Source organism: Naegleria gruberi (genome assembly GCF_000004985.1).
Source record: "Naegleria gruberi genomic scaffold NAEGRscaffold_3, whole genome shotgun sequence".
NCBI lineage: Eukaryota > Heterolobosea > Eutetramitea > Acrasida > Naegleriidae > Naegleria > Naegleria gruberi.
The window spans coordinates 427,349-438,227 of NW_003163324.1; the positions used below are offsets into that span (position 1 = coordinate 427,349).

At 29.5% G+C, this 10,879-nt stretch overlaps 6 protein-coding genes across 6 annotated transcripts; 1 reads left to right on the forward strand and 5 right to left on the reverse strand.

The window, feature by feature from the left end:
• Window positions 1–77: 77 nt before the first annotated feature.
• Window positions 78–1,817, forward strand: NAEGRDRAFT_62311 (uncharacterized protein; the record flags this gene model as incomplete). Its single annotated transcript, XM_002682229.1, has 1 exon — window positions 78–1,817. One exon carries the CDS (start codon window positions 78–80, stop codon window positions 1,815–1,817), a length of 1,740 nt encoding a protein of 579 aa, XP_002682275.1.
• A 589-nt stretch (window positions 1,818–2,406) lies between these two features.
• On the reverse strand, window positions 2,407–3,006 carry NAEGRDRAFT_62312 (uncharacterized protein; the record flags this gene model as incomplete). The annotated part of the gene is made up of 1 exon (XM_002682427.1): window positions 2,407–3,006. The coding sequence occupies one exon, from the start codon at window positions 3,004–3,006 to the stop codon at window positions 2,407–2,409; it is 600 nt and encodes a 199-aa protein (XP_002682473.1).
• A 254-nt stretch (window positions 3,007–3,260) lies between these two features.
• On the reverse strand, window positions 3,261–3,779 carry NAEGRDRAFT_30019 (uncharacterized protein; the record flags this gene model as incomplete). The annotated part of the gene is made up of 1 exon (XM_002682428.1): window positions 3,261–3,779. One exon carries the CDS (start codon window positions 3,777–3,779, stop codon window positions 3,261–3,263), a length of 519 nt encoding a protein of 172 aa, XP_002682474.1.
• A 184-nt stretch (window positions 3,780–3,963) lies between these two features.
• Window positions 3,964–5,007, reverse strand: NAEGRDRAFT_45710 (uncharacterized protein; the record flags this gene model as incomplete). Its single annotated transcript, XM_002682429.1, has 2 exons — window positions 3,964–4,334; window positions 4,497–5,007. The coding sequence occupies 2 exons, from the start codon at window positions 5,005–5,007 to the stop codon at window positions 3,964–3,966; spliced, it is 882 nt and encodes a 293-aa protein (XP_002682475.1).
• Window positions 5,008–5,427: 420 nt separating this feature from the next.
• NAEGRDRAFT_45711 (uncharacterized protein) lies at window positions 5,428–7,713 on the reverse strand (the record flags this gene model as incomplete). The annotated part of the gene is made up of 2 exons (XM_002682430.1): window positions 5,428–6,041; window positions 7,113–7,713. The coding sequence occupies 2 exons, from the start codon at window positions 7,711–7,713 to the stop codon at window positions 5,428–5,430; spliced, it is 1,215 nt and encodes a 404-aa protein (XP_002682476.1).
• Window positions 7,714–9,169: 1,456 nt separating this feature from the next.
• On the reverse strand, window positions 9,170–10,558 carry NAEGRDRAFT_62315 (uncharacterized protein; the record flags this gene model as incomplete). The annotated part of the gene is made up of 1 exon (XM_002682431.1): window positions 9,170–10,558. One exon carries the CDS (start codon window positions 10,556–10,558, stop codon window positions 9,170–9,172), a length of 1,389 nt encoding a protein of 462 aa, XP_002682477.1.
• Window positions 10,559–10,879: the final 321 nt, after the last annotated feature.

Here is a 10,879-nt window from a genome sequence, read left to right on the forward strand (position 1 = left end):
GGACATCAATTGAAGAATACAATAAATTAATGAATGGTCAAGCCATCACAACCACCACAAGTAGTACAACAACAACAATGAGCACGACCTATCTACCAAATGATCAATTTCCCTTCCATATTAAAAAAGCATTAAATACATTGATTGAAAAACAAAAAGGCAAATTTACAAGTTTAATTGATTATGGAGTTCCACGTATTGTGACAGCTACATCACATGATTATTTTGATAGACTTGAAAATTTTGTTGGATCCATTCATGTAATGTATGAATCGAAAGGAAAGGATTTAAATCCAAGAATTAATTTAAAAACAATACCCAACGATGCAAAGATTAAAAAAGTATCAGATTCAATGGGTTCAAGTTATTGGTTTGGATGGAATACACTTGTTGAAGAGGAGAGTAGACCAATTCTAGTTTATGATTTGGGACTCACCAAGGAACAACGAGAAAAGTGTAAATCATGGAAAGGAGTTGAACTTGTGGATTTGGATTTTAATGTATTACCAAAACATTTTACAGAATTGAAAACATTTGCATGGAAACCACTTGTCATGTATTTGGCATTACAAAAATATCCATCAATAATATTCTTGGATAGTGGTGTTGAATTATGGAATAGATTGGATAAAATTGAAGATATTTTGTTTACAAAGGGATATTTCTATGTAGTTCAAGAAGGTTTGAGAACTTTATGGAGATGTTGTGGTGATATTGGAGAATTAACTCATGAAACTACATTTAATCGATTGGGTTTATCAAGAAAAGAGTTTGGTCCAAAGACAATGTGTAGTGGAGGTATTCAGGGTTATATCAAGGATTCATATGCCTATAAAAATGTACTCGTTCCAACATTGGAATGTGCTTGGGAGAAGGAATGTATGGCACCTACAGGAAGTCACATGGGCAACCATCGTCAAGATCAATCAGTTTTTTCATTACTTATTCACAAATCAGGTCTAAACTGTGAAACTGATATTAGATTGTGGGGAAATAGAGGAAATTATGTTGATGTTCCAAAAGATGAAATTGTTTTATTCTTGAGAAAGGGAGCACGTGAAAAGCAATTTGTTGGATTTGCAGAAAAATCAAAGAAATTTGCCATTGTTTTACCATTCAGTGAACAAACCTTTGAAGCACTACTTTCAAATTTGAATCTTTGGAAGAAGAATTACTATTCGCCATGCACATCTTTATATAGAAGTGAATTTGATAGTGAAAGTGGAATTGATTTAATTTTCTATACCAATAAGAAATTAGGTGATTCATCCATTAGAGATGTTTCTAGTAGAATTGAACCAATTAGAAAATGTATCAAGAGTTTTGAATTTAAATATATTGATATGCAAGATTCTGAAATGGGAAATAGAAATCAACTTTTAAGATTAGTTCAAGATGATTCATTCCATTCCAAGTATCATAGCTTCTTTTACATGACAACATATTCCCGACCAATAAGACCAAATTGGATCAATGCAATTAATTCCATTGTCAAAGATTATCAACATTCAAAACCAGATTTTTGGTATATTGGATCGAATAATAGAGCAAACTTTGAAATGTTTAATTTTGATGCTAGTGCTATTTATTCAACGGATATTTCATTTAGAACATTTTTGAATGACATTGCTTCAAAACAACAAACTGATCCATTCAAAGATTTAATGGAACCAAAGAATTCTGATTTTACTAGGCAAGTGATGAGCAAATTTATTGTTCATGATTTTATTCAAAATTGGTTAAATTTCCCAACATTTTCTGAAAAGATTGTCAGAGATTACAATTTGAGAACCTATTTTATTGATACGAGACCATAAAATAAATGTATTTGTGTGAATTAATCGTAGAAAACAGATTGAAATGATTTTACCAATGATATTAATGTCATCCTTATTGTTTCATTTCGAATTTCTCATTCAATGAACGACTGCTATATTTGTGCAAGATAAACTGGTCTGTCTACACAAACACAAATCACAAATTTTTAAATCTGTAATTAATTTTTATTTGTGTTTAGAGCTCTCATTGGTAACATTTTTCAATAATAAAAAGCTCTCAATATATTCATAATGTTTACAATAGTTCAATAATAATGGCATTCGAATAAAACTAAATGGCCTTTTCCTCTTTTCCACACAATTTCCTGCACCTAATTATCCGTTTTAAAGTGGAACAGAAACCAACTGGTCTACAATTTATGTATCCCTTAATTGAATTTATGGACTCTTAACACAAGCTCCTAGAGAGTAGACAAGTTATTAAATTGGATAATGATTTGAATGAGATTTCATTCCATTAATTTCATGGTATTTGAATATGGTCAATAATTTCCAATTATCTCACAATCCTCAATCAAATTCATTGTTTTTGTGATCCATTCCATATCAAGAAGATACATTCAATAATTTAAACATTGATAAAACTGAGAGTTAATTTGACACCTCCCTGAATATAAACAATATTAACTGTAAAATCCAATCTTCCATCTCTTTCAGTCATTACTTCCAATCTAAATTCACCTTCTCCTGCCTTTTCATATTCTTCCTTTCCAGTTGCATGCATTAAAAGATATTTAATCCAATGCTTATTTTGTATAGTTGAGTAAGGAACTAGTCCTTGATCTGTTCTAAACATTATATAAGTATCTCCACTCTGTTCAACATATTTCAAATGTACATGTCTAGCATTCAATAATTTGGCAATATGAAATACATGATCCAATATTAATATTGAAGTGTATGGATAGGATGTTATTTGACTACTAGTATTTGATCCAGATGTATTCTCTCGTTCGGGAGGTGAATTTTCTTCTTTTTGAATAGTAGTAGTAGTTGTATAGTGTGATTTTCTCAATTCTAATCGGAGTGGTTTCTTTCTCTCAAATACTGCATCGGGATCATGAATAATACCAGTATGCAATGTTCTAAATGGTTTCATACTAACACTATTCGGAAAATGTGCATGATACATTGATAAATTATTATTATGAATATCATCTTGGATCATTTCATCATTACCATGATGATGATTTAAAGTACTACTACTACTTTTATCCGATAAATTTAAATGATTAATTATTGTTTTAATTCTATTTAAATGTTTACTATTTAAAAGTGAGTCAACAGTTGTTGTGTTGTTGTTGTTTGATGATGATATTACCATTTTTTATTATTATTTAATTATTAAATTCAATTATTATTACAATCTTTAAAATATTCTTTTAATTATATATTAACATTAAACATCCAAGGATATATATATTACTCCTTTGATTTTACACTAAATGAAGTTCCACAACTACAACCAGTTTCAGCATTTGGATTCTTTTCAAGAACAAAGGCTGTTTTAGCCATCGACTCTACAAAATCAATAGTACTACCCTTAATAAAACTCATTGTAATACTATCAGCAATAACTTTAGATTCTGGATAATTATTATGAATAAATACTTGATCATCTTGTTCTACTTGTTTAGAAAAAGTAAATTCAACCTGATATCCACTACAACCACCACTCTCTACAATAACTCGTAACATTCTATCGTGTGCACCCTTCTTTTCATTGATATCTTTAATTCTTTTAGCACAGGCTTCTGTAATTAAAAGTGAATTTGAATATTCTTCCGATGATGTTGTTTGATTCCTCACACAAGTATTCAATGAAGTAAATTTTCTATATTGTTGTTGTTGTTGATGATTTTTAAATACGAGACATGATGAAGATGTAGATGATAATGCGGAGTAATGGGATGAAGGGGAGGATACAAAAATTCTTCTCATCGATGAAAAGACTTGATGGTGGTGTGAGGATGCGTTTTTAATCATTTTTTTTGATTGACTTGTTTTCAGAATCTGAGTGATACTTTACAAATTTGTAGATATATGGACCTATAAAGATTTTATCTAAGATTAATAAATTAAAGATTTAATACTTTTTCTAATATATTATTATTATACAAATGTTTTACTTTTCAATCTTTCTTAAAGCTTGTTCCAAATAGAAAGGATAAATTAGATCAACAAATTCAGCCCATTCAAAAGCAAGTAAAAATGGATAATCTTGAACAATCTTTTCCTTTTCTTCTTGAACTTTGTTTAAAGCTTCTTCACTTTCCTCTAGAGCAGATCCAACTATACAGAAATCAGCATCATCCATACTATTTGTAATCTTTCCATCTCCATATCCAACAAGAAGATGACAATGTTTAAATGTAAGACTTGATGAATCATTAGTTGCAATAAATGATTCAGCCAAATAAACATTCCTTCCTTTAAGTGGTTTATCCAATCTTTGAACACCATATTTTTCTTCTTCTTCCAATGAACATTTTCCATCTGTAATCCATTTTGTTGACATGATTTTCTTTCCTGTTGCTAATGCTTGTAATACTTTCATTGTTCTAGCAAATGGTGGTGCAATAACATGAGTCACATCATCAGTCAAAGTATCTGATAGATTACCACACATGTTAAAAAACATGAATCATGACTACATACCAATATCTGCAGCTTGTTCTCCAGCAATTTTAACTCCAAGTGATGTTGCAATTTGTGTCAATTCCTTTTTCAATGTTTTACTAAATCTATCAGATGAATTTTTAAAACCACTAAATGTGATCACAATTTCTGGTGATTGTGATGTTGTTAATTCTGGTTTTTCAAGAACTTGATTACCAATAACAGTTGCTACATTAGATTCTCTTTTAACTTTCTTTGCACTAGGTGATGTGGAAGCAAAATCTGTTGATACTACTGCAGAAGCACCAGAAACAGCCGATGATAAAGATGATGATGTTTGGGATACTCTAGAAGTGCTTGGTCTATTAGGCTTAGAAATTTCTTCATGTTTTCTCTTTGTTGAAGATGATGAAGATGAAGATGGCGTGGCGGTTTTACTCTTTCTTCTATCTGGTGTTTGTGATGATTTACCGTTCAAGGATGATGAAGATTCATCAATATTATTGGTTGCTTCCGTGGCATTACTTTCCTTGCTTCCTCCTAAACCCATTTTTTTTTAATCAATTATTTTAAAAAAACGATCATTAATTTTGGCGCCAAAATGAAACGTTTATCATGGTGTGGTACACTTGTAAATATATGAATGGAAATGAAAGAGTTTATTCTTCATCATCTGGTTTGTGAGTATTGATATAATCAGCCAGTTTTCTATCTGTATAATTAATGTGTTTCACTAACCAATTAATTAAATAGTTCAATAATTCAATGTCTAAACTTGTGGCATGACTTTTCAGATAATCTTTTTGCATATTTTTCATTTTGGTTGTAAATGTCAAATGTTCTTCATGATGTTTTTTCACATATTCCTCTCCAATTCCCTTCTTGTATTTACTATTATTTCAATAATAGAATATTCAATAATTATTACAATTGTTGTACAATATTGATGATGAATTATTATTAAATTTTGTTAAAAATAAAAAACAAACCTCAGTAACTGTTCCTCATCAGAAAAATGAAATTCCGTATATTCAATTAAACATCCAATTGTATATCCAACAACCCAATGACTTTGAGAAGTGAGTGATGCTTCACTTAAATTCTTTAACCATTCAATTAATTGAGCATGTTGTGAATCAATTTGATCACATCCAACTGCATATTTAGTTGGATCCCATGATACAGAAACTAGAAGTGAATTACGACGTGACATGTTTGACATTCTACTTTGTAATTCACTTGATGAATTCGATGGACTAAATTTGGTTTTCTTCTTCTTATTACCGAATATTGAACTCCAAAAACCTTCTTTCTGAATACCAGCATTATCTTGCTCTAATTCCTTTTCCAATTTTTTCAAATCAATATCACGTTCTTTAGCTAATTTATCAATTGTCTTTTTTTGATTATTCTTAATTTGTAAACTTTTGGATGGGTAGAGATGGTAGAGTTCTTTAATCATTGCAAGTTTTTCATTTCTCACTGCAATATGAAGTGGTGTATCGCCTACCTTATTAATTACATCTAATTGAATTTCTTTAGATCTAATTAGTAATTCAAAAATTTCCTCTTGTTCTGCCAGCACTGTTACATGAAGTGGTGTTAATCTATTTTTTTTTATATATATATATTTAAATATTCATATATATTTAAGAGTTAGTTCAATATCAGAGTAAAAATTAAAAGAGTTATATAAAATAGAGTCAATAAAAAATGAAACATACCCATAAACAGAATCCTTCTCATTAAATAACAATTCCAATTTATCAGAATCTCTTGCTAAACATTTAACAATATGTACCAATGATTCCATATATCCCTTTGAACAGCAATGATGAACAACAGTTTGACCCTTATCATTCTTCATGAATAATAATTTCAATAATTTCTCTCTTCCAATTGTATTTTCACAAAAATCAATTAAATATTTTGTAATCTTTTCATGTTTAACAGCTCTAAATAAACAACTTTCTTGTTTTGTATTTTTTCTAAAAATGTTATGTTTTAAATCTTCAACAATGAATTGAACTTTTTCCAAATCACCTTCTCTACATGCTAAATGTAAAATTGTATTTCCACAATAAACTTTATATTCAATATCAACATGAAATCCTAATAAAGTTCTTGCAACTGTAAATCCTTTTGATTTGTTAATACTATTTAAGGAAACTGAAAGTGGAGATGCTTCATATTTATCATGAGTATTTAAAATAGCTCCATTAATAGCTAACATGGTTACTGATTTAGAATGAGCACTTGAACATGCATAAAATATTGGTGTTGCATCTGACCTATCTTTAGATTCTAATAAATCAGGTTGTTTATCCAATAAATATTGCATCACTGTTAAAAAATCAAATTTTGAAGCTGTATGAAGAAGTGAACATTTAGTTTTTGAATCAATTAAATCTTTTTTAAAATCAATTGTTGAATTATTACAATTATTATGCGTATTATTATGGATATTATTACTATTTATAGTAGTATTTCCATTATTAGAATTGTTAGAAGGACTAGTAGTAGATGTATTATTATTATTATTATTATTATTAGAATAAAATAAATAAGATTCTATTAATTGAATCATTTCTAACATTTCACTTTCAGTCATTTGAGTTGAATGATGAAGTAAATATGTAATTTTATACAAATTACTTGAAATATATTCTCTAATATCATTTTCAATGACAAATTTTGATGAAATATCATTGAGTTTGAGACAATTATTATCTGATAAACTTGTGTCTGGATTATTATTCATACTAATACCACTACTATTGGTACTTGCGATAATAATATCGCTATTATTATTTCCATTAATAACTCCGCTAACCGTATTATTGCTATTATTATTTTGAATTAACATTGTTTTATGATGTATGTAATCTAAATAATCAGTTATTGATTCATTTTCTAAAACTGATGATTCCTCATGATCATGTACAATTGAAGTTAAATGTTGACTACATAAAATTGCAGTTGAACCTTGAATGAAACTATTCGAAACTAAATGTTGTTCTTGATCAATATCCTCATCATTATCATCGGATGAATCATCATCATCAATACTAATATTACCTATTTTTGAAACTTTTTCCAATGATGAATTATTTAATCTGAAGAGTGAATGTGAAGGATGAAGTGGTTTGCTACTATCATTAATTCCTATTAAACTTAATCTTTTGGTTTGTTCGTAAACGTTAATGATGTCAACTAGACCAAGACGTTCATCTTTCATTTTTTTTTTATTTGACATTGTGTGTTTGACAGATGACTTTTTGTATGGCACCAATAATTGAATAATTGGCAGGTAGGTATCACTTGCTACTATTTATTAATAATAGGATATCGTTACTTTGAAAATCAAGCAGAGATGTAACGTCCTTTTTTTATTCGAATAAAAATGCATAAAATGGGATATTAGCTAAAATATTTCCATAAATGTACATATTCTGACAGGACACTAGGAAAATGGCTCAAACACCTGTGGTATAAAATCTTTTCGATTAATAGATTGCGTTGTTGCTATTGTATTATTCGAAACTGTTGAAGGGAATATACTGAGTAGAAGAAATGTGTGAAAATATTATACGAAAGAGGCCTAATGGAGATTTCATTTGGTTTGTGAATTGCATTGATCGCCTCATTCTAGTAGTATTGGGCCTATTTATTTATCTAAATGTCGAAATGACATGTTTACAATTTGATTGTTGACTTTTTTAGAGATCTGAGTATCTTTTTTGGAATTTAAATTATTAAGGGTGTTTAACAAATATGATCATGGTATTTGAAATCAATATTAAATAAATTGAATCTACAGTTATTGTAATGATGAGTTTATAGAACTATTTCAAGAGATAAAAGTTATGATATCAAAAGTTTAATAAACTTGCCTACACGAATAGAATCAAAATATTATCATCAATTGCAAATAATTGAAATCTATTTTACAAAAAGATGAACCTTACTTTGGGTTATTAATTTATTTTTAATAAAAAAAATGTTTAGAAATCTCCAACGCTGCAAAATCCTTGAAAAATTCATCATTGTTAGAACTTTCAGTGAGAAGAAATTTTCATCATCAATTGCAACCATTGAATAAATCCACGGTAACCATCACACTACCACAAGATCCAGAAATGGTTAGGGAAGGTGTTTTACAACTTTCTTAAAAAAGAAGGTGATTATTGTAAACAAGATGAAGTTGTATTGGAAATGGAAACATACAAAGCTGTATCACAAGTTAGATCACCATATGCAGGAAAAATCATTAAGATATTCACTCCACAGAATAATGAAAAGTTTGAAATTGGAAATTCTTTATTTTCTTTAGAATTGGAAAGTGACTAATTGTAAACTTTTCATTGTAAAAATACCACTTTAATTCTCAATATCCATTTGAGCATGTACAAATTTTACAACCTCGGGCGCATTTTCAGTCGAGATTCGTTTTTGTGTTATCATTAATTTCTCATTCCCGAATGATGAAAAATAGGTTCAACTTTAGAGAAGTGGTGAAAGTTAGGGGCAAAAAAATTAAAAAAACAAAAAATAAAAAAACAATAAAATTTCAACTGCCAAGTTTTGTTGTTCCAAAAGTTGGACCTCTTTTTCAACAGATTTGTAAAAAATTACAAGTTACCTTGCTTCCAGTTTTTGGAGGATTTTTCAACCAACCGATCTAAAAAAAATGTGTTCATCATCAATAATATTTATTCATCATCATCAACCATTTTATCTACTTTGCTTCTTAATTGTTTGAAGGCAGAGGCAATATGTTCTTTGATCTCAGTAACAGAAATCTTCTTAGACAAACACGGAATACATTTTCTGATGGTGGTTACTAATTGATCAACAGTTTCCTTGTCCAATTTAACTCTGGCATCGGGATACTTGGTGTTGTCTCCTGGCATAATATATTTTGTGTTCAAATTGAATGCAGAACATTTCTCAGCAAGAATCATGATAAGTTTAACGACAGCTCTTGTTGGTTGATTCAAACCTAACTCTGCTACTTCAGTATCTTCTAAAACAATACCTTCATCACGATTATCACCCCAATAGATGGTAACTTTTCTGGAACGTTTAAAAACCTTTTTCCGAGCTTTCTCCAATTCATCCATAGCCCTCCATACTTCTTGCATATCCTCATCATAGCCAGAATTACTATTCAACTCATTTTCTAGTTGCTCAATTTTTCTGTTTGCTTCATTCAATTCTGACTTGGCTTTTTTTAACTCTAGCTCTGCATTTGCCAGTTTAACTCGTAGTTGTTCCATTTCATTAATCACTGTTTCACTGACATTGGATTCCAATTCTCTCATAGAGAAATTATTCTTTTTCTGTTTGATTTCAGATACAGAAAGTTTGGAAGGTGAGTAATATGTGAATTTGCATAATTTAACTTTTGGCCACTCATATTCTGTCAATATTTGGAATTTAGAAGTAAAGTTCATTTCCAATTCTATAATTTCAACAACTAAACTTTCACCAAGATCTTTAACACATACAGCTTTTCCTACATAGAATAATTTTCCATCATCATCTTTATGGAATAGTGCAACATTTTCATCTTCGGTAATTGATAACATGTTTCCATCAACCTTTTTCAAGTCTTTAGATTGGAATTGAGATGGAGTAGTATCACTTAATTTGGATGAGCTTGCTTCATTTTTATGCTCTTTTGGTTGTGGATTGCTTTTTCTCTTTTTGGAAGAGAATGAAACATCATCTTTTAGCAAGATAGGAACAATGTGAGTCACAATTTCTTGGTTAAGCTTATGAAGTACTGGAACTGTGATAGTCTTATTCATGTAATGTTTTATATCTTTCAGTCCATTTAGTTGTGAAACATTTAAGGAATTCAAAAAAGAAACATTGGTATTGGTAGCAATGATGATTTCTGCAATTTGGGGTTTAGAAAGTTTTTCCAAATTATTGTGTTGAATTAACTCAATATCATTTGAAGAAAATGGTACGGAAGGATTGAATGGTGGCACTTCTAATATTCTTTTAGTACCATTCTTACTTTTGGTTTTGGATTTTTTGAATACAGCAACTTCAACCTCTTCTTGACTACCATGAACACTACTTTGTGACATTTTCTTTGGATTTGATTGTTATTGAATTATCATAGTGGGTCTTTTAAATATTTTCACTAGATTTATTTTTAGACCAAAACCGTTATTACCACAGCTTAGATCAACTTCCACCCGAAGGAGGATTTTAAAAATTATTACAACAAAAAATGGCCACAACAAACAGCCAGAGAGTACAAAAGTCTCGTAATTTCAGGAAATTTTCTAAAAGGTTCTTCCAACAAAGTAAGAACAACGTTGTTTCTCTTTCTATTCACAAAGAGGTAGCAAGTGTTGAACAACAGAATCCTTCCACTCCACCGATAACTAAATCATCAAATATTA